This window comes from Enhydra lutris, unplaced genomic scaffold, assembly GCF_002288905.1.
Source record: "Enhydra lutris kenyoni isolate GAN:26980312 unplaced genomic scaffold, ASM228890v2 scaffoldscaffold7, whole genome shotgun sequence".
Taxonomy (NCBI): Eukaryota; Metazoa; Chordata; class Mammalia; order Carnivora; family Mustelidae; genus Enhydra; species Enhydra lutris.
The window spans coordinates 7,965,748-7,989,477 of NW_019154091.1; the positions used below are offsets into that span (position 1 = coordinate 7,965,748).

At 33.6% G+C, this 23,730-nt stretch overlaps 1 protein-coding gene across 1 annotated transcript in view; it reads left to right on the forward strand.

The window, feature by feature from the left end:
- Positions 1 to 23,730, forward strand: part of LOC111142077 (cyclin dependent kinase 17) — a 114,943-nt gene that overhangs the window by 85,471 nt on the left and 5,742 nt on the right. Inside the window, exons 5-13 of the mRNA XM_022495026.1 lie at positions 1,781 to 1,906; positions 11,511 to 11,567; positions 12,611 to 12,725; positions 13,478 to 13,572; positions 13,847 to 13,909; positions 14,906 to 15,029; positions 18,883 to 19,003; positions 21,058 to 21,155; positions 21,794 to 21,899. Of these exons, the coding sequence (XP_022350734.1) occupies positions 1,781 to 1,906; positions 11,511 to 11,567; positions 12,611 to 12,725; positions 13,478 to 13,572; positions 13,847 to 13,909; positions 14,906 to 15,029; positions 18,883 to 19,003; positions 21,058 to 21,155; positions 21,794 to 21,899 (905 nt within the window). The remainder of the gene's footprint in view (positions 1 to 1,780; positions 1,907 to 11,510; positions 11,568 to 12,610; positions 12,726 to 13,477; positions 13,573 to 13,846; positions 13,910 to 14,905; positions 15,030 to 18,882; positions 19,004 to 21,057; positions 21,156 to 21,793; positions 21,900 to 23,730) is intronic.

Consider the following 23,730-nt stretch of genomic DNA (forward strand, 5'->3'; position numbering starts at 1 on the left):
TGAGAGCCACCCTTGTATCCCTGGAATAAATTCCACTTAATTTTGGTGAATGACATGTGTATATATATTTAAATTTAATATTCATACTTAAATTAGGCTTTGTTCCCAACGTGGGGCTTGAACTCATGATCCTCAGATCAAGAGTTTAGTGCCCTACCAACTGAGCTAGCCAGGAACCCCTGATTTTTTTTCATGTATTGTTGGATCTGGTTGGCTAATGTTTTGTGGAGTATTTTTATGTCTATGTTAGAGATACTGGTGTGCAGTTATTTGTGTGTGTTTGTGTGTGTTGTCTTTATCTGGTTTTGGTATCAGGGTAATGCTGGCCCCATGGAATGAATTTGGAAGCTTGCTTTCCTCTCTTTTTGGGATAGTTTGAGAATAGGTATTAACTCTTATTTAAATTTTTGGTGGGATGAATCTGTGAAACTGTCTGGTCCTGGGCTTTTGTTTGTTGGGAGATTTTTGATAACTGCTTCAATTTTATTGCTGGTAATAGGTCTTTTCAGATTTTCTGTTTCTTCCTGATTCAGTTTTGGGAGGTTGTTACATGTTTCTAGGAATTTATCCATTTCTTCTAGGTTGTCCGGTTGCTGGCTTATAATTTTTCATAATATTCTCTTACAATCCCTAGCTTTTCTGTGGAGTCAGTTGTTATTTCTCGTTTTTCCTTTATGATTTTGAGTCCTCTCTCTTTTTTAATTTTTTTTAGTCTGGGTAATGGTTTGTCACTTTTGTTGATCTTTCCTTTTCTAAATATTTATATGAGAGAGGGAGAGGGAGAGCATGCACACACACACAAGGGAGGGGCAGAGGGAGGAGAGAATCTGGAGCAGACTCCCCACTGAGCACAAAGCCCAGGCTCCATCTCTTGACCTTAGCCAAAAATCAAGAGTTGGATGCTTAACCAGCTGAGCGAGGTGCCCCAATTTTGTTGATCTTTTCAACAAACTAGTTCCTAGTTTCATTGATCTGGTTTTTTTCTTGGGTTTTTTTTTTTTTTTTTTTTGGAGTCTCTATTTCATTTTTTTTTTTTTTTTTTAAGATTTTATCTATTTATTTGACAGAGATCACAAGTAGGCAGACAGGCAGGCAGAGAGAGAGAGTGGGGAGCAGGCTCCCCGCTGAGCAGAGAGCCTGATGCGGGGCTCAATCCCACAACCCTGAGATCATGACCTGAACCGAAGACAGTGAGGCTTTAACCCACTGAGCCATCCAGGCGCCCCTATGTCATTTATTTCTACTCTAATCTTTATCATTTCCTTCTACTAAGTTTGGACATTGTTCTTTTCTGGCTTCCTTAGATGTAAAGTTAGGTTGTTTAGTTGAGATTTTTGTTGCTTTTTACTTCTTTCCATTGATATAGCTATAATAAAAGATTTCAGTTGTCTCACTGTGTTGTGTACAAAAACTTACAGTATCTGCTTGGTTAGTTATTAAACTGGTCACATTTTGTGGTAGTCTTTGCATCTTCCTACGTGGTATAATAATGTCTAAGTAAATTCCATGTGGGAATTTACCAGTGAAAGGACTGAGAAATAACTGGGTTGCAGAGTACCATTTCTGTAGAACTATGTTGTATACTTTTGCTTACAGTAAATGCATTTACATTCAGATATTATATAAAGTCAACATGGATAACTTTGAAATTGTAATAAGACTTAGTTACTTATCATTAATAAATAATATAGTAGCCCATGAATTCAAAAGTGAAATGCTCTTGTCTCTTCTATTTGTGATTACCTACAAATACCTTCTTTCTCCTTTTTTTTTCTTAAAGGATTTAAATAAGCGGTTATCACTGCCTGCAGATATCAGAATACCTGATGGATATCTTGAAAAATTGCAGATAAACAGTCCACCGTTTGATCAACCAATGAGCCGAAGGTCTCGTAGAGCTTCTTTAGTAAGTTTTCAGTCTCCTATATCTATGCTATCAAATCTGTTCGTTTGATTTTTCTGGGTGTAAACATTTTACATTAATTTTTATATTTACTTTTTGAATAACTAAATTTTATTACATTCCTTTTTGGATTTTATTGCTTTCCAGTTCTTAAGGGTTTAAAGATACATATTGGAATATAATTTAAGCTATAGTCTATTTTAGTTTTTGGAAAAATTTTATTGATATATGCTAGAAGTAAAGAATAAGTATTAAATATATAAATGTATACTAGGAATACAGAAAAGTACATAAACCATAATTGTATAGCTCAGTGTATTTTTGCAAAGTTAATATACCTTGTAACCAGTACCCAAATCAATAAAAGAAAATTACCCAAATCTAAGGGGCGCCTGGGTGGCTCAAGTGGTTTAAAGCTTCTGCCTTCGGCTCAGGTCATGACCCCAGGTCCTGGGATTGAGCCCTGCATTGGGCTCCTCTGCTTAGCAGGGAGCCTGCTTCCTCCCCCCTCTCTCTCTGCCTGCCTCTCTGCCTACTTGTGATCTCTGTCTGTCAAATAAATAAATAAAAAATCTTAAAAAAAAAAAAATTACCCAAATCTGAGAAACTCCCTCCTGCCACCTCTCTGTTCACTTTCTCCTCCCACTTCCTCATCTGTAACCACATCCCTGCTTTCTCATGCCAAAGATTAGGTTTACCTATGTTTTCCATTGTTTTGTTTATATAATGCTTATAGTATATTTTAATATCTCAAGACTTTTTAAAATCTTCATATACATTCACATTCTTATTTAAAAGATGCTTTTGTTATTTCTGATTATTCATATTTAAACTTTTGAACTTTAATTGGCTATATAAATTATTAAAATACATTTTATACAAATATATAAAAATGTATATTCACGTTTATATTATACAATATAAATGGAAGAATAGACTGTGTATTCTTTTTTTGGGCTGGCCTCTTGCTGAATGTTATGCTCATGTTTCATCTAGTATGTTGCATATAGTTCATTTGTTCTTATGATTGCATGGTATTCCATTGTATACTATATTCAGTTTAGTTGAATAAACTAATAAACTATTGATGGACACTTAAATATTTGGGCTGTTTTTAGTTTTTGGCTATTACCAAATAGTGATTCTATCATCATTCTTGTGCATGTATTTTGGTTAATATATGTAAGCATTTTTGTTGAGTACATACCTAGGAGTGGAACTGTTGGATCAGATTGTGTTCATATGTTCAGCTTTCCTAAACACTGTCAAAAGAGTTTCCAAAGTGGTCATACCAGTTTACATGTGAGCATCATTATTTGACAGTTCTGTTTATTCTCCTTAGCCAATTTTTGATATTGTCTTTTTTTAAAAAAAAGTTTTAGCTTTTCTGGTGAGTCTGTAGTGTTACCTTATTGTGGTTTTATTTGCATTTTTCTGATGACTAAGCTGAACACCTTTTTATTTATTTTTTTTAAAAATTTTATTTATTTGTCAGAGAGAGCGCACAAGCAGGCGGGCAGAATGGCAGGAAGAGGCAGAGAAGCAGGCTCCCTGCTGAGCAAGGAGCCCGATGTAGGACTCGATCCCAGGATCTTGGGATCATGACCTGAGCTGAAGGCAGTGGCTTAACCGACTGAGCCACCTAGGCGTCTCTCAGCTGAACACCTTTTTAGTATTTAGTGGCCATTTAGACGTACTGTCTTTTGTTATTTAACTGCTGAAGTCTGTCATCTCTCTTCTGGTTTTTCTGCCTTTTTCTTATTGATCTATGGAAATTCTTTATACATTCTGTATAAAGAAACTGAGTTGTAGGTCTTGTAGGTATCTTCTAGCATATGGCTGTTGACCTTTGCAATTGCCTTAAGCGTCACTGATTGAAAGGTCAGCTTTCCCTGTTGCAGTGTCACCTTTTTTTTTTTTTTTTTTTTAAGATTTTTTTTTTTTTTTTTTCAGAGAGAGAGCACAAAGAGAGAGAGGGAGAGAGAGAGAGAGAGAGAGAGAGAGAGAGAGAGAGGGAAGCAGGCTCCCTGCTGAGCAGAGAGCCCGATGCGGGACTCGATCCCAGGACCCTGAGATCATGACCTGAGCCTAAGGCAGCGGCTTAACCCACTGAGCTACCCAGGCGCCCGCAGTGTCACCTTTGACATAAGTTCAGGTGATTGTATATGTAAGGATCTCTTTCAGATGGTTATAGTCCTGTAGAATGAGTACATATTAAAGTGCTGTGGAACAACAGAAGAGAAAGCAAGTAAAATGACCTTGCATATCACACGCTTACAGAGGAGAGAGTGCTTGAGCTGGCTCTAGAAGTATGGGTAGGAACTTGTCAGGTTGATAATAGGTAGAAGGGTGTTCTAAGCAGAGGAAACTTGATGTACTAATACCCACAGTATGAATGTATGTATGTTGGGGAAATTATAACTGATATGAAGGGTAAATGTGGAATAAGATTAAAGAATAGGGCTTGAAAGAATAGGATAAATCCAAACTGTAAAAAGCTTTGGCTATCAGGCCAGGTGGAAGTCTGAACTTCATTCATCCTATGTAATGGACCTCAGAGGTATTGATTTAAAGAAGGGCTGACGTAATCACATTTTTGTTTCATAACAGTGGCTTCAGGAAAAGTGTAAATGAAGTAGAAGGACAGAAAGACTAAAGGCAGGGAGATAGATTAGGAATTTACTCAAAATTTGGGATGATGTGGCAGTCATGTGGAAATGGGAAGTAGAACCCAGATCCTCAGACCATAGAGATAAAATAGGCAGGACCTCTGGTAGTCAGCTGAACTTTGTGTCTGAAGGAGGAGCAGTTGGTGAGGATGACTGGATTGCTAGCAGTTGTTATTTTTCTTTTTGCATATTATATCATGGAATGTTTTTATCCACCAAAAACTTGTGTTTGGTTACATATTCTAAAGAATAAAATTACCTTATGCTGTGTCTCACATGAGCACATTGTTATTTGACATTCATCATTGTATAATAAAGTAAAAGTATAGTGCCAACTGGATTTTGGTATGTAGGTTTATGATCACCGTAGTTTTGTTTCACTGCCTGAGACATTTTTTAAAAAGTAGCTTTGCCATTTGAGTACCCATTTGAAAGTGTTCTTTGGCTATCGATTTTTATCAAAGATTAGTACTTAGGGTAAATTTTTGAGTTATTGAATGTTCACATTGGGACTAAAGGTATGATTTAATTACCACATAATTCTTAAAGCTGTCCTTTATGAGCTATCTTTTCCAGTCTCCACGAAATTAAGGAAAACAGTGCCCTCTAATGAATGTTAAGTGATGGAGTTTTTATTGTGGTTGAGTATTCCTACTCATCTTCCTTGCTTTTTGATCCAAAGTGGTTTATAGATTTCAGATTAATTATGCCAGTTGGTTTCTACTAATGCACCCTTTTCATTATTTATCTACCTTGCTGAACTAAACCATGTGGTTTCTTTTGAAGTATATTAGGAAATTATTCTTCGCTAGGTTTTTGTATGAAGTGGAAGGGTTAGGGAATGGATGGAAAGGCGATGGGAGAAGAAATACATTCTTCACCTGTGTTAGAGCACGTTTCCATGGATAATACACTCCTTTTATTGCAAAATTTATTTATTTTAGAGAGTGTGCATAAGTTGGGGGAGGAGCAGAGGGAGAGGAAGAGAATCTCAAGCACAGAGCCCAGTGCAGGGCACGAAGCCACAACTCTGAGATCATGACCTCAGCCAAAAAAAAAAATTTTTTTTTTTTTTTAAGATTTTTTATTTATTTGACAGAGAGCACAAGTAGACAGGCAGGCAGAGAGAGAGAGAGAGGAAGGAAAGCAGGCTCTCCGCTGAGCAGAGACCCCAATGCGGGACTTGATCCCAGGACCCTGGGATCATGACCCAAGCCGAAGGCAGAGGCCTTAACCCACTGAGCCACCCAGACACCCTGACTTCAGCCAAAATTAAGAGCCAGATGCCTTACTGACTGAACCACCCATGCATCCCTGGATAATACACTCTTTATCTAAAAAAATAAAATATATTTTCAAGATAAAATATAAAATTTTAACCTTGTCTTTCTAAAAGTATAAAACTTTTATTTTTGCATATTTAATAGCAATGTAAAACCAATAGAGTAGTAAAAATAATATAAATCCTTTGAGTAGCAATTAAGAAACAAATCACAATTTCTGATAAAGAGAGACCTATAGTAGAGCTAATTGATTCTTCTATAAGTGTATGATCATCATCGGCAGTAGCAGCAGCCTAAAATGAACCTTCAGTATTGCTTGGTTGCCCTATGTTGTCTTTCTCTGGTTAATCCTTCCCCTCTCACTCTACACAGATGTCCTATATGATAAAGAAGAGAGAAGCCATTAACCAGAAACCGCCCTCATTTTTTTGAATAACAAACATGCAAATCTGTCTCCACTTGTACACATTCTGGCCTTTTTTTTTTTTTTTTTTTTTTTTTAAAGATTTTATTTATTTATGAGAGAGAGCGAGTCATAGGAAGAAACAGGCTACCCACAGGGCAGGGAGCCGGATGTGGGACTAGATCCTAGGATACCAGAATTGTGACCTGAGCCAAAGGCAGACACTTAACCAGCTGAGCCACCCGGGCACCCTCTTTCCTCCCTTTAATTTTGAGGAATTGTCTTTCTTCCTATCCCTTCTCCTCAGGATGATTTAGAATATTTTTGCCATCCTGTATACTCATATATATTCAGTTTCCCTCTCTTGACTGAATTCTCCCTATTTTTATTTAAATACACTTTTCATTTTAGAAGAGTGTTAGATTTATAGAAGAATTTAAAAGATTATATAAAGAGTTCCCATACATATACCCAGGTTCTACTGTTACTAACATTTTAGTTTAGTGTGTCACAACTAAGGAAATCAACATTTTCTATATTACTGCTATTCCACACTTTATTATTTCCCTAGTTTTCCACTAATGTCCTTTTTATGTCCCAGGATCCCATCTAAGATACCACATTACGTTTAGTTTTTTTTATCTTGTGTATTGGATTGGTGAAGTGCTGTTCAATATTCATTTATGGTTAAGTAGAAGTGAGCTGTTCTAACTCTTAACATATTTAGTTACACATTAGATTAGTGAGTGGAAAGCCCACTTGCCAGTAGACAAGATTCATTAGAGCATTGATTCGCTTAGAATGATGGCATGCTCAGTGGAATTTTTGTGAAACTGTTAAGTGCAGCTCTAGTACATTGAAAGTCTACATATGAAAATATGCCTCATTATATTTAAATTATAGGTTTTACACATTCACAGAATCTGCTCTTCCTAACAATGTTTTGGACTCCTCATTTATGGCTTGAGCAATATATATCATATGTCCTTTCTTATTTGTAAGAGTAGGTGAAAAAGTAGTGTATCAAGTCCTGATGTCTCTTAGAAATAGTATATATATCATGGAGTGTGGAAGTGAGACTCAAAGCCCACTCACAATTTAATGTACCTTTGGTATATTATGAACAGAATTAAGATAGTACCATACTGATGGTAACATTAATTTTTGGAAGACAAAATTAGCAAGTAGAATAAAGGTTCTCAATCTCTTTTCTGCCCCGGACATTTCTATCAGTAACAGTAGTTCCATAATTCTCACAAGGAGAGAATTGGATGTTTGAAAAAAATCTCCCTTTGTCCCCTGTGTTTCTTATATATGCATTCACTTTTAGGATGGCATCTATAGAACTTTTGCACATACTTCATTTGTTTTTAAGCTCAGACTACATTGCTAGCATGTTAATACCTCTTAAGGAAGGCACTTCTGTCATGAGCACTGGGTGTTACACGTAAGTGATGAATCACTAAATTCTCCTAAAACCAATATTACACTATATGTTAACTAACCAGAATTTAAATAAAAGCTTGAAAAAAAATATTTACAGCTATGATATGGTGATTATGTTGGCAGAGCCAGAGTAACCTGGAAATCTCCCATAATGCTCAATACTACTTACAGGTTATATTTAATTATAGAAAGGCTATATAATTTATTTTGGATTTTTAAAAAGTTTTCATGTGCTTATGCTATAAGAGTCATCTGAACAGGAATTTGATTTGGGCTGCCAAGAAAGCCAGCTATTCTCGTGGAGCAATGAAATAACAAAAAATTATCTTCGTTTGTTTGGAAAGTAGAATTAAGGAGATTTTATATTTTACTAGTATATATAAAGTTGGGGCTCCTGGGTTGCTCAGTTAGTTAAGCATCTGACTCTTAATTTCATCTCATGTCATGATCTCAGAGTTCAGGATTGAGCTCCACGCTGGCTCTGTGCTTAGCGGGGAGTCTGTTTGAGATTCTCTAGCTCTCACTTTGCCCCTACCCCAGCTTGTGGTGGCACTCTCGCTGTCTCTTTTTCTCTAAAATAAATAAATCTTTAAAAAATAAAATATAAAACTTGCTGTTTGATTCCTTTAGCTATTTCTGTCTTTATGAAACTTTTAAACTATCATAAAGTAATCTAATGATGGAACTCAGTCTAGATTGTGAACTCAGGAAAGCTGGAATCATTTCTGTCGTCTTCACTGTATCCCCAGTACCTAACATTGTACTTGGTAAATGTTGAATAAATGAGCTTTGTCCTCTGTCCTCTGAATAATTTCTGTAGGAGAGCATGTCAACAAGCTAGTCATTATATCTATTGTTAATCTTGTCATGTTCAGCAGATAAAAATGCAAGCAAAATTTTCTAAAAATTCCATTTAAAGATTCAGTAAGTAATATTGACATGTAATTATTAAAGCCTTGAGGCTGGAAATTATTAAATGAGGTGGTTACACTTTATTCTGGCAGATAATTCACTAGTGTAACTGTACCTTTTGTCTGAATTCCCTGCCTGCCTGCATGATGAAATTCAGTAATGCTCTTTATCTTATAGATTGATTATTCAAATTTAAATTCAACTTTAAAATTATAGTACAGTATTTACCTTTTTAAAAAGCAGACTTTCAGAATATTTTAATGATCTCACTAAATGTCATTCTCTGAAGAATGACTTTTTTATGTCAATATTTGATTATCCCTTAGTTTATTCCTTATATACTTCATATAATACAGTAATCTCTATAACATTTTTATCTTTACAGGGAATTTGTAGTCCATTTACATACTCTTTAAAGCAAATATCAGCATTTTTGTCATAGCCACTAGACCATTGGACCAAAGTGTATTTAATGTTTTAAAGGAGTGCTAGTATTTATTTACCTAAAATAAAAGAGTGAACAAGAAAATTTCCCAACTCCTGTTAAGAAAAAGTTTCTAGCTTGCAGTCATATTTTTCTTTATGGTTCTTATTATTATAAGATATTTTTATTTTTCTCAGGGTCATTCATTGTTTTGTTTATACTAGTTTCCATTTATTATCAATACAGTTTTTTCCCCTTCATGTAAGATAGGACACAAAACTTAAAATTCATGGCAGAAGTGCAGTAATTCCATATTTGTGAGTTTCATGAATTCTAGAGATAGGTCTAAGAAAATAAACACATTCTACCATAATTTATGTGACCCTAGCAATTAGCTTTTTTTCAAAGTAGTTGTGATCCTAGCTCAATAGACAATAGATAACACTAAAAGACTATTCAGGATCAGGCTCTCATGTACCAGATAGTGGGCGATTTGCCACATTTTCCCTATTAAAGTTAAAAAACTCCATTTGTATTTGGAAAGTGTTACCTATTGTAGTTTTTATTATTCTGCAGTTACTGATAATAGAAAGCAAGGACTTAGTATCTCTCAATCACATATAAGACAGTGTACATGGGTGGATTGTGTGTGACGGTTCCAAAATCTCATTTTTTAAAAAAAATAAAATTGCTTAAAAATACCACATAGTGAGGGGCGCCTGGGTGGCTCAGTGGGTTAAGCCGCTGCCTTCGGCTCAGGTCATGATCTCAGGGTCCTGGGATCGAGTCCCGCATCGGGTTCTCTGCTCGGCAGGGAACCTGCTTCCCTCTCTCTCTCTCTCTCTCTGCCTGCCTCTCCGTCTACTTGTGATCTCTCTCTCTGTCAAATAAATAAATAAATAAAATCTTAAAAAAAAAAAAAAAATACCACATAGTGAGAAGAATTTTAGAGAGGGCAAAAAGTTTTGCAGTCATCCATTAATACCACCTGTGACTGAAGTTTTTATTAGTTTAGCAAAATTGAATTAAGTACTATTAGACATACAGTTTTCCTCATGGTTTTTAACATGATATAAATCATTGTAACAGAAGGATTAAAAATGTGTCAATTATGCTTTACTAAAAACAGTAAAATTTAATTTAAAAAGATAACAGCTTATTTGGGGGACCTGTGCTATTTTTGGCCTTTCAACTTTGGGCAATTTACCCTACCAACATGGTAAGTGATGTTAAGTCAAATTGTCAAGTACTGTTTTTATTTTATTCAACACTTGTGGAAAAATTGCATATTTGAACCTTTAGAATTGGACTAAAACATAGTATTTAAGGACCCAGTGTTATTTATACAACTTTGAGAGCTGAGATTGTGTATAAAAAAACATTGTTTCCTTTCACTGGCTATTTGTTTAAGGGCGTGAGCGGGCGTGAGCACCATTCTCAGTGAGAAGTGAATCTTTAGACTATTACCTTTTCTAGGACCTACAAAGGAGTAAGAGAAAGCAATTTTAAGAAAATTCTTAATTTATCTGTTGCTGCTCTCTCAATTCCTGAGTTTTCATCTCTGTATTTTTTTCTTTTTCCTTAAATTTTTTTGTTGAGGCTTTTTGTTTTTAGTTTTTAAATACTAAGTTTCCATTACATATTTGGGTGTATTCCATCTACTTCGTTTATTGACTCCATATAGAAATGAGGCAAACAAGCTCAAGGTTTAAAAGCAGTGGTTTTACAAACTTATTTTTAAGGACTTTTTGAGAAAGGGTAGGGGTGTCAGATTTAGACTTACTACTTCTGCGTTAGTTTCCTGATCCATAATGGAGTGTGACTTGCACTTGTCTTTTTCATTACATTTTGGTTAGAAAACCTGAAACAAGTAGTATTTTGTTGTTTGCAGTCTTTCCTAGGGAAGTAGAAGATTAGTGAAGGAAAATATGTAGGAAAATTACTTACTTTGCAGTTTTGCTAAAAAGGAAATCATGTAGTTGTCTTTTATAAAGTTCTTTAGTATCTTAAAATGCCTGTGGTGTCTTAAAATCTCAGGGCCTTAAATGAAAACATTTTTTCTTAGCAGAATGTTAACCAATCTATATAAAAAGATGATTTTTTTTTAATTGTGAACTTTGATGTTTTAGAACCTTTGAATGTTCCAACATTGGATGTATTTTAAAACTTGACAGATGTTCAACAATTTAATTATAATCAGATTTTTCTATTTCAAGACACTCTTTAGATCAGGAAAGTTTCAGAAGTTGAGGAAGAGGGGTGCCTGGTTGGCTCAGTTGGTAGATCATGTGACTCTTGATCTTGGGGTCATGAGTTCAAGCCCCATGTTTGGTGTGGAGCTTACCTTAGAAGAAATAATAAAAATAAAGTGCACTCTTTTAAAAAGAAAAAGGATAATATTTAAAAAAAAATTGGGGAAGGAATAGATTGAAATTTTAAGAATACTAAATTTGTAATTGTTTGCTTTCAGTCAGAAATTGGGTTTGGAAAAATGGAAACCTATATCAAATTGGAAAAGCTTGGAGAGGTAAGTAAATATTTATTTCAATAATATAAAACACCTTTTTTTTTCTTGTTCATTATCCAAAGTCCACAGTTAGTCCACAGATTTTTACAACCTAGGGGGGAAAAAGTGTAAGCACTGTTGTCTAAAAGATTATATCTTGTACAGAAAAGGCCACAGAATGTTAGAAGGAAGAAAACCTTCAATTCTTGAAATTATGGCATCAATTTGAAAGGAAATGAGTTTTTTTAGTTTGTAATCTTTTATTGAAGCAAAAAATACTGTGCTTTCTTGGTAACAAAATAGACATCTATCTGTTAACCTCCTGGTAGTCTGTCATCTGTGCTGTCATATGGAAAATTAAATGAGTTCAAACCTATGAGAAATCAAAATTTTATCTCTAAAGATGAAGACACATCTTATTGAAAGTTAAGGAAATTTTTGGCTAAGAAGACCTTGGTTTTCTTGAACTTGATACTAGTCCTGACTAATTTCGAAGTGGTCTTCCTCCCAGGTTGAGAAAGGGCCAGGCAGAAGATAATGGAATTAGCTAATAGAGGAAGCTTAAGAGAATTTGTGGGCTATCTTGGCAATGATAGAAGAAATCTCCTGTAGAATATATTTGAATATACTTGTTCTTTAAAGGAGAGTGAATGTACACAAATTCTGAGAATTCTGAGAACTGATTAAATTTTTCTAATTTAACATTATGTCAGTTACGTTTTCAGTTAATATACTCAATTAGTTGCCTCAAAGTCCACATACCACTGCAGGTAAAGTACCTTTGATTCTAAAGCTACTGATCCAGTTGCTAATCAGATATTCTATCTAGGTTTTCATACCTTGAGGCACTCCATAGGATTCTAAGAATATGAAAGCTCTGTATATGGTACTGAAAGTCCTCTTAGCTATAAGAAAACCAAGACAAAACATTGTAGAGTTTTCCTTGCAAAATGGACTTTAACGTATGATTACAAATTAGGAATTTAGTTAGGGTTCTTTATTGTGTAGATGCTATAGATGGACTCAGGATATTTTGATGTGTCTTTCAAAAATATATTTTACAGGGTACATATGCAACAGTATATAAAGGAAGAAGTAAATTGACAGAGAATTTGGTGGCATTAAAAGAGATCCGGTTGGAACATGAAGAAGGTGCACCCTGCACAGCTATAAGAGAAGGTAAAATTTGATCTTTGCGAGCAAAATGAATAAAAGAATTTATATAGAATGTTTTAAAACCAAAGCTGCATAACAAGAGTTCATTTTTTTTGTAAGTAGAAAGAGCTCAGAGATAGGTAACTGGGAGATATATTTAGACATTTAAAAAGCTAATATTTAAAGTCAAAATATTTAACAGTATTAATTATTATCATATAGTAAGATACTATGAAGTCATTAAAAATTATTGTCCTGGGTAAATATTTGACATTGGGAAATGTTATGTATTATCTATGGGGTAAGGAAACTATAAATTAATATACACAGAACGTAAATACCAGGATACCATTTTTTTTTTTTTTTTTTTTAAAGCTAGATTATCCAGAAAATGGCTTGAAGCAACTCATGAGCAGTTTGGAGGGAAAAAATGGTATCCTAAACTACATCTAAATTAATCTTATATGTCTCAATAAGTTAATATTTGAGGAAAAAACAGAAGAAGATATTATGGAGAATATTATTGTAACATTGGGAACAGTTTGAAGTATTAAAAATAAACCCAAAGCCATAAAATGAAAGAAGAAAAATGATTCTGTTAAAATTTATACTATACTATAGATAGTATAATTTATGCTATAGATCACATTGGTGAAGTTTTAGTTTACACTTAAGAGAATCTTAAACTCACTTCATGTGTTAAACTTCAGATTTTTATAGTATGGCTACCACAGACTGAGTAATTGACTTTTTTTTTTTTTTTTTTTTTTTTGCAGTTTCACTATTAAAGGATCTAAAACATGCAAATATAGTAACCTTACATGACATTGTTCATACAGATAAATCTTTAACTCTGGTCTTTGAGTATCTGGTAAGCATTTAGTATCTGGTAAGCATTTAGCGAAAATTCAGTATGTACTTTTACAATAATAAGACATAAGAAATTGAGTTAACAGCTCCAGGGCATAGCTGTTGAGTTACTGATATTTAACTAATTTTGTGTTGCACATAATTGAACTATGTGTTGCACATTTAATATCTTTACTCAAAGGAAAAAACGCTTTTAAAAATTAAATAGTATTGAGTAAATCAGCCATGCCTTCTGAGAAGTATGTATCACATAGTAAAGTACTGTATTTTTTCAGGATAAGGACCTAAAACAGTACATGGACGACTGTGGAAACATCATGAGTATGCACAATGTAAAGGTATGTTTTAGTGTGTCATTTTAAATAGCCCTTATATTTTTCAAACATAGAAAGTAACAGGAATATATAGAAATAGTAATTTTAGAGTTTTCAAAATATGCAAATATGTAGTGTGTGGAAACTGCTGCTTAGAATTTCTTCAGGCCTGTTGTTCAGCTTCCTGCCTTGGCTTATTAATGTCCTAATGCTCTACTTTTCACCTATAAGTAAACTGGTGATACATTCTTGAATCCTCTGTACTTGAAGCTCTTTGTTGTCAACTCCATAGAATCGAAGACCTGTGTTCCACATCCCTTTTTCTACCAAAAAAAAAAAAAAAGTCTACCATTAGCTTTATAGGAATTGCTTTTTTCAGAGAGTCATTCAGAGCTCTACAGTGCTAATTCCCTTTTCTGAATCATAGCAGATTTTGAAGGCTGTGTAGGAGGTGCAGAAAGTAAAGTACCCAGAGGGTGGGTGATGGAAGCTGGTTTAGGTTATTTTTATAGCACGTAATTTGCCAGAGCTATGCAGCACCATTCTCTTTGACACCTCAGAATCTTTATAAAACCACCAGTTCCAATGCCTTATTTTAACAACACTGTCCCAGATCAGGTTTTTTTTGGTGAGGGGTGGGGGGTGGGGGGGAGTTTTGGTTAGTTGTTTTGCCAGAATATCATAAATTGTAAGCCTTAGTAGGCCTATACACTTATCAGGATATATTTATTTTAAATCATTTTCTATAACAAATGGACTATTATTATACAAAGTTTCATTTCAGTTCATTTTCAGTGTTTATTTTTGTAGAAATTGTCAGACTAGAAAAATAGATGCTTCAAATAGAATAATAAATTGTAAAATTTGGAGAACAACTATATAAGGAAAGGCTTTGTACTTAAGGATGCAGGTTTTTTTCTTTGACTCTTCTAGACCAGTTGCTTTTTGTTTACCATAACATGCTTACCAAAGTGTATCTTATTACTTCTAAGACTGATTTCTATTCATTTGTTTCTGTAGCTGTTTTTATACCAAATTCTACGTGGTTTGGCATATTGCCACAGAAGAAAGGTATTACACCGAGACTTGAAACCACAGAATCTACTCATTAATGAAAAAGGAGAATTAAAGCTAGCAGATTTTGGTATGGATGTATGAGATATTTATAAATAGTTCCAAGTGGTTACATTTATAAGAACAACTGTTGACACTGTGTGATTGCTTTTATGTGGTTTGGAAATTCTGTAGGCCACTGAATAAGATGCTTGATAAAACTTTGGTGGGTGAGTTACATTCATGATGCCAGAAGGCACTAATTCCCAAGTATGGTCTTTAGACCCCTAAGCATCCTGACACCCTCTCAGGGCATCTCCAAAGGTATATATTACCAAAATTATACTAAATGTTTACTTGACTTTTTCACTGTGTTAATATTTGCCGTGATGGTCCAAAAGCAGTAAGGGGTAAAGCTACTGGTAAGTAACAGTATAAATTAAGACAGGGGCACCAAATTGTACTTAGTAGTCATTGTGTTCTTCACCACTGTATACACTTGGAGGAAAAAAGTGTCAATTACATATAAAATGGTATTTGATGAAGCAGTAAAACTCATTAAGTTTATTAAATTTCCATCTTTAAGTACATGTCTTTTTAGTATTTTATGTGATGAAATGAGAAGTATACATAAAACCCATCTACTATACATGGTAATACTATGGTTATCTCTAGGAATAGTGCTTGTGTGAGTGCAAACTGAACTAACCTTTTTTTTTTTTTTTAAGGAACATTATTTTTACTTGACAAAAATGACTGATGGACAAACTGGGGTGTCAGACTTAGGTATATTTGGTACACGTTTTCTTGGAAATGAAGTGAGCCTGTCACTTCAAGGAAAACAACTGAAAGTATTTCTTGCCAATAGGAAGGTTTGAGTTTTCAAGCAAAAATCAGATTTTGGAAATTTGAATCTGCCCCTTTGAGCTCAGTATTTTCCCCTTATTTGAAGAGTTTACTAGTGAGATCAGTGGTGATACTAACAAATACGGTTTTTTTGATATGTTTAGAAATCTAAGCATTTGGAATACCTGTATAACATAGGGAATCAATATTTCCCAAATGACTAGTACTTATATTATAGAATTATGCTTGGGTAAAAGATCCACTTAAAGTGCAAGATAGACCAATGAATTTGAATGAAACAAGAGTATGAGAAGTTTACTAATATAATTTCAGTTGCCACATAATCTTTAAGAAATTAAAACTGGTGTAGTTTCAGAGAAGAATATGCAGTTTTCAGAAAAGGCTCTTTAAATGTTCTTCCTCTTTCCAGCTTCATGCCTGTGTGATCTGTGTGAGATCTGCTTCTCTTTGTATAATTCAGTCAAGGCAGCATATCACAACAGATTGAATGCAAAAGCAGTTGTGGGAATATAAGAGTCGTCTTTTAAAATAGACTGCAAAAATATGAATAAGACCATTTGTACTAATTTTTATTTTCCTTTAGAAAAAATCTTTTTCATAAAAATTCATGTCAGTATATAATTGGTGATTTTAAATGAAAGCTGTTTGGGCCCTCAATAATTTTAAATCTTAATAAAAGGGTCCTGAGACTAAAGAGTATAAATGTCAGTACTGAAAGGTTGTTTCTTTAATATGCTTGCCACCAAGACTTTGTATTTATATGCTTATTAACTAATTAATGCTGTTTATCTGTCTTTTTAGGTAACCCAATTTTAATGAGATTACATGTTCTTTTTGTTTCTAGGAAGTAAATTTTTTTTATATTGAAGAAACTGTATAGTAATTTTTGTTTTTTGTTTTTTTTAATATTCTACATTTTGAGAATTTCAGTACTGTAATAGAACATGGTCTTAAAAAGCCAGTGCAGTTTTCACAATTAGCACTTAATCCTTTTTCGTAAGTGATAATAGTAGTTTTACTTATGGAATATTGCATTACATTTGAAAATATAAGTGTTTCAAGTATTGCTTGGTTAATAACATTAAAAATTCACTAAGTGGTGAATTTGTTCAGGAAATTCCTAACTTTTACTCATTTAACTTTACTGTTTGTTTGAAAGTATGCTATAAAGTAGCATATTTGCATATGTTCACGTATATTATATAGTCTTTTGAGCACAGTTGATGTTGTTACTTTCCTTGTAATTTTTATTTTATTTCGTTCTGTGTTTTTTTTGTTTTGTTTTGGTTTTGTTTTGTTTTGTTTTGTTTGCTGAGCTGCATTTACTACTGCTCCTTATTCCTTAATCCTAAAATGAATAGCAGTGATAGAGAAACCCTGTTTGCCTATTAGAAATGCAAAAATTTACTTTTTGGAGGGAATGCTATGAGTGCTTTAAATTTTGCTTCTAACAAAGCAAGCCAAGCAAATCTTACCTTTTACAGGCCACCGAGAAATTCTGATTATTCCATGAGATAGTACAATCAGTTTCAACTCTGCTTTTAGTTATTTATTTTTTATTGGTTACATAGTAAATATACTTGACTGCAAGTAATGGAGGGTCATATAACTTTGAGTATTTTATTGTAAATTGTTCTTGATCTCTATGAAAATTTTATCCTTTTTGCTGTGATTGATGAAATTCAGATCTAGGGAAGTACTAATATAGACAAACATTTTCATTAATAATAGAAAATGGCTTCTGTAAATATACTGTATCACAATTAATTTGGTTTGGAAGAGATTATTTCATTTCATATCAATATTGAAATTCTAATTGTGAAACGGGAGTCTGTTTGAACAAGCATCCTAGTTCAGAATCTCTCAGGAGCAAGAGAGTAAGGTACTGTGAAAACTGTAACTTGTAGTTGCTTTGATGCTATGCTTATTTGTTATACAATAAGCAAACTTGTGGCCTTGTCTTTTGTTCCCACAAAACCCACTGTTAATATCAGGAAGAGATATTAGAAAGCTATCCACATTTTGCTACCAAAGTTGGTAGGAAAATAATTTGTTGAACTTATTTTACCAAGTTGGGTTGGTAGAGTAAGACTTGTAATTAAATAAGATAGTGTCAGCATTGTTCCAGTTACACCCTTTAGCTGTTATACTAAACAAAAATAGTATGAGTGCTGCCTAACTATTTCAGTTTCTGGTTTTGAGTGCCTTTATCCAGTTTAATAAAATAATTATTCTTTAATGATATTTTTTATATTTAATATTTTAATCAAATATTAAAAGTTATACATAACAAATCACAGCCTAAAAATGAATTATTCCTTGTTATTTGAAATAGATTATATGTTAGAATAAATTCATATTCAGGTATCTTTCATAGTTACTTCTTCAGGTGATCAGAATTTGGAGGCTTAAAGATAGTAAAAACAACTCTCACACCAGTGGCTCAAGAGATGAAGTTGTAACTCTTGCCTTTATTTCTGGATAATCAGTGAATTCCATTTTAAATTGGCAAAGGAATGGCACATGGTTTTCATCAGTTAGCCAAACGCAGTGTGGTCCGTTTTATTTAAAATTATCATTAAATATAACTTAAAGTACACAATAGTAGTGTAATTTAGTCTAAGAAAACTAAAATTGGTATAACAAGTGAAAGTTGGAATCAGGTTAAAAAAAGGTAAGAGAAGCCTGTAGTTATAAGAAGTAAAACTCTTTTTTATCTCTGTCTCATTGGCCTATTTAGCATTAATTTAAGTTGCACTTGGAAATAATTTTGGCACCATGATTCATAGAAGGCAAATATCTTAAGTTTAGATTAACCCAGGCACTATATCAGGTACAGTCACATGCATAAAAATAAAAATAGTCTCTGATTGTGGAATTGTTATTATTTAATTACATAAGGATTTGCTTACACAAAACCATGCACATTCGGAAAAAATTCATAAAACTGATTTTTTAAACTTTAGGAAACTAGACAGTAGCTGTCTCAAACATCCTTTTGACTGAAGTCATGGTAAAGATATGGGTTGGAAAGTCCATTATAGACATTTTTAAATTATTTTCTTTTCCCTATGAAGGGCTAGCCAGAGCCAAGTCAGTTCCCACAAAGACCTACTCCAATGAAGTCGTCACACTGTGGTACCGGCCACCTGATGTGCTTCTCGGTTCCTCAGAGTACTCAACACAGATTGACATGTGGTAAATACATGCAGATGTTATTGCCATTTGAAAGAATGTAGCCATTAACATAGGGCATGCTAATAGATATTTGACTTTTAAGGAGATATTACTTTAAAGAGTGACAATATAAGCAATAATTAAAAGTTTTGACACATGAGTAAGATTACCTAGGTTTACCAATTCTACCGCTTACAACTATATAATAATCTTACTCAAATTACTGGACTTGCCTGAGTTTCCTCATTTAAGGAAATGGGAATAATAATAATAACTACTTTAAAAGGCTGTTTAAAAGGATAATGTTAAGACCAAATGAGCTAATACATATAAAGTATTTAGAAGAATGTTTAGTACATTGTAGTTTAAAATAAAACTATTCTTACCATTTAATATTCATAAAAATCCACTTGGCCTTAAATTGATCCAAGAATAATAAAATATTGTAGCTGTCTTCCTCATATCCCACTCTGATCATGACATTTCTTTACTCAAATACCTTTGCTGCCTCCCCATTTATTACCTATAGAGTAAGGTGTATAATTCATCAATCTGATACTTAATGATCGCCGTAAGACATCTCTAAACTATCTTTTTCAACTTACATTAGACTGTTCGTCTATATGAATATTCCCTCAGAAATAACCTGGGCTTTCCCACCTTTGCACTTACATTCATACCAATCCACCCATCCGGAATGCCTGCTGTGCATCTCTGTGCCTGAACCTTAAAAATGCAGCTTTTCATAAATCCTTCCTGAATACAACCTAGCATCCAATGACAAATCCCTTGCTCTGAAATGTGGTTGCATTTATTGACTAATGCAATAATAAGTCATATGCTTCCTTCTGTTGTCTTACATTGAACAATTATATATAATTTTATATAACATCTTAAACTTATTTTTTAAATTGTGGTAAAATATACATAACAGAAAATTTACCATCTTAACCCATTTTAGTTGTACAGTTCTTTGGCATTAAGTACGTTCGCGTTGTTGTGCAACCTTACACTCCAGAAATTTTTTCATCTTGAGAAACTGAGACTCCATACCCATTAGACAACTTCCCATTTCCTCCTCCCTCCAGCCACGGGCAACCACCATTCTACTTTCTGTTTCTGTGAATTTGACATTTCTAAGCACCTCATAGGAGAAAAATGATATAGCATTTGTCCTTTTGTGACTGGTTTATTTCACATAACATAATTGTCTTCAAGTTTCATCCATGTTGTAGAGATATTTGACTTTAAGACTGAATAATCATGATACATGAATGCTACATTTTGTTTATCCATTTGTACGGGCTGTTTCTACCTTTTGGCTATGATGAGTAATGCTGCTATGAACATGAGTGACAAATATGTCTTTGAGACTTTTTCAGGTCTTTTGGGTATTTACTTAGGAGTAGAATTACTGGATCATATAATAATTCTATTTTAAATTATTTCGAGGGACAGCCATACTATTTTACATAGTGGCTCCATAATCGTAACTTTTTGTATACCGTTTTAATATGTAAAATTTTACATATAGTGGTTAGATTGTGAGTCCTTTAACAGAAGGGACTGTGTATTAAAGGGACTGACATGGATCCTTGAAGACAGTGTTCATCCACTGAATCCCCATCCATTTTTTTTCCCTTCTCTCACACACGAACATACTCCCCATCCTGCCACCTGAATGTTCTCTCTCTGCTCCTGCATAGAGGTATCTTGAATCATATGGTTCTTCCTATCCCTGCTACCTACTATCTAATACATAATAGGCATTAAATCACTATTAGCGATGTTTTTCTTCAAGGGTCATGCAGAAGAGAGCTGGACATTTTAAGGCAGGACAGAGGAGGGGAAATGGAGGAATGGACAAAGCAATATAGAAGTTGAGACAAAAAGGCTACATATTAACAAACTAGCTTAGTTCGAGCTGAAAAAAATCTCTCTGTAGGAGGTTTTCTAGCTGGCTAATACAAAATTGTCCATCTCCAGAGGCAATCTTAAGGAAAAGATAATTTTCTTCATAATATGTAAATGGATTGCTTATTTATTTATTTATTTTTTTATGATCTCTCTTAAAGGGGTGTTGGTTGCATTTTCTTTGAAATGGCTTCTGGAAGACCTCTGTTTCCAGGCTCAACGGTGGAAGATGAACTGCACTTGATTTTCCGACTGCTAGGTAATAGAAATATTTTCCCAGTAATTTGTTTCCTGCATTTGTGACTAGCTAGATAAGACTGTATATTTAAAAAAAATTTTTAAAATTTGGTACTGAGACTAGGATAGCTGTCGCAAGAATTATAATTAGTTGGGGCACCTGGCTGTCTCTGTCAGTGGAGCATGGGACTCTTAATCTCTGGGTTGTGAGTTCAAGCCCCATGGTGGGTGTAGAAACTGCTTAAAAAATCTTTAAAAAACAAACTAATTAAGAAGAAAAGACTTATAATCAGCGTAATTATAGAGGCTTCTGTGTAACTTCTCCTTTTCATTTACTAAGTTCTGCCTTTGCATTAAAAATTGTATGCAAGAACAGAGAAGAGAAATACTATAAAATTGATCTTTAGCTTATTAGGAAGTATTTCTAGGTTAGGTATCAATTAGGCATTATCATTTTTATGGCATCATTGCATAGTCCCCAAAAAAGTCAGTATGTGTTTATTATCTCTTTCATTTTGCTTTCAGTTGAAATAGTCAAATCAGCTACTAAATGTAAATTGTTCTTTAAGATACTTTCTTAGTTCTCCTTATTTATGTATATTTGTGTATATATAAATTTTTATATATTTACAAATAGAAATTTTTTTTTTTTAAATTCAGGAACACCATCTCAGGAAACTTGGCCAGGTGTTTCTTCAAATGATGAGTTCAAGAACTACAACTTCCCAAAATACAAACCACAGCCTCTAATTAACCATGCACCCAGGTATTTTTTTCTTTTTCTTTAAGGGGGGGAAAACCCACATGATTCTTTCCAGTGTCTTGAAACATTAGCCACAGTAAGGATTCAGGGAAAAATATATAATACACATACAGAGTTCTTAAATATTTTAGGATCTAATTTAAATGAATTTCTTCCTTTTGTCAAATTAATTTTGTAATTCAGAGACCAGGGTACATAACTCACAGAGTTGAGCTATAAATAAAATGAATATAGAACATCCATATTAGAATTCTAGAGTTTATGTAGATTGTTCACTTTGTCAGAAGGAAGACATTGGTTAATGCCGTATTCAGTACCACAAAGACCATGATGAAATTTTTGTTTTGCTTCCTACAGAATTATTCTGTATTTTCTTAAAAAACCTAAGTGTTAGAAGTGAAATCTTGACTCTGACCCAAGATAACCCATCAGTATTTGGCCAGTATTAATGACATGATTTGTATTTGAGGGATGTAAATTCTCTGACCCCTCATATCCTTAATGTTGGCCATTTCATTAAGGTTTCTCAAATCTACCCCCAGATCCGTTTAAAACCCCCATTAAAATTTCAGTCAGAACATTTCTGCTTATAGAATTATTATATTTTCAATAAGTAACAAAGAATAACTAACCCCTTTGACTGTGTTTTTTCATGATCCCTTAAAAAAATAGAGTACACCCAAATAAGGTCATACATACCAAATAAGGTCAATCTCTGTTTTAATCAAAAGCCATTCACATTGCTCATGATGTAACACACTTGGCTCTACTTCCATTTATTCTCAAGCTAAAGAGAGTAGAAAAAACAGTTCTGATACCAAAAATATTTTTCCAAATATTTATGTGAATTGATGTTCTTATTGTTACTATAGCAACTAATAACATTCTAAGTAGACTTTCTTAGGAAGAATAACACTATGTGCGGGGCTTTTTGTGCATATCTCTTCCTTCTAAGTAGCATAAATCCTATTTTTGTCATTTATATAATGCTTGCTATTGTAGTGTCCAGTGCAGAAAATTGAAGCTGTTCTTTAAAGCAGATTCTCCATGACCTTAGCCCCTAGTTTGTCTGTGTCCAAGGAGCTCTGGATATTTGTCAGATGGCAAACTACAAAGAATTAAAAGAGTCTGGAGAATGTCTAGGCCACAGCATCCACAGTACCCACTAAGAGCACTTGGGAAATATTTCTTTGTTCACAGTTGTGCTTTTTTCCAGTGAAAAGCATGCAAAATAGAACCTGTGATTTCTGATCAAGAGGTTATCCCTTTAAAATAGTCCCTAAGCTCTCTACTACTTATTAAATGGATTTCATCACTATAATTATTTATCTTTATTGACTACCTCATTGATTTTCTAGCCCTAATTTTTAATTAAGTTTTATGATGTCATTGTGGCATATTTAAATTGAACTTTATAGGGTCTAGTACCCAGTTCTCCGTAGACTACCCTATAAAAATGTACTGAATGAATCATCTGTGTTTATTGTGAACCACAGTGATACATTTGGAGTCACTTGTCTCTTTGTTTTCACCTATACAGTAAGAAAATGATGCTTTTATATCTTGCCTGTAGTGGAACACTATGAAAACGATACACTTAAATTTTTGTGATAATAGGGGTTATTTTGAGACAGATGGTGATTTTAAAAAATTATTTTAATTATATAATTTGTTCTTCATTATTGAAAATTTGAGTTGAAGCCCAGTTTTTAAGAAACAAATGTCAAGATAAGTCTTCTAAGGATAAAACAGATTTGAGTCTATTTGAAAGTAGTAAGGGTGGCTGTTTTAGAGCACTTGAAGTTAGCAGATTAAAACCTTGGAAAATAGTTTT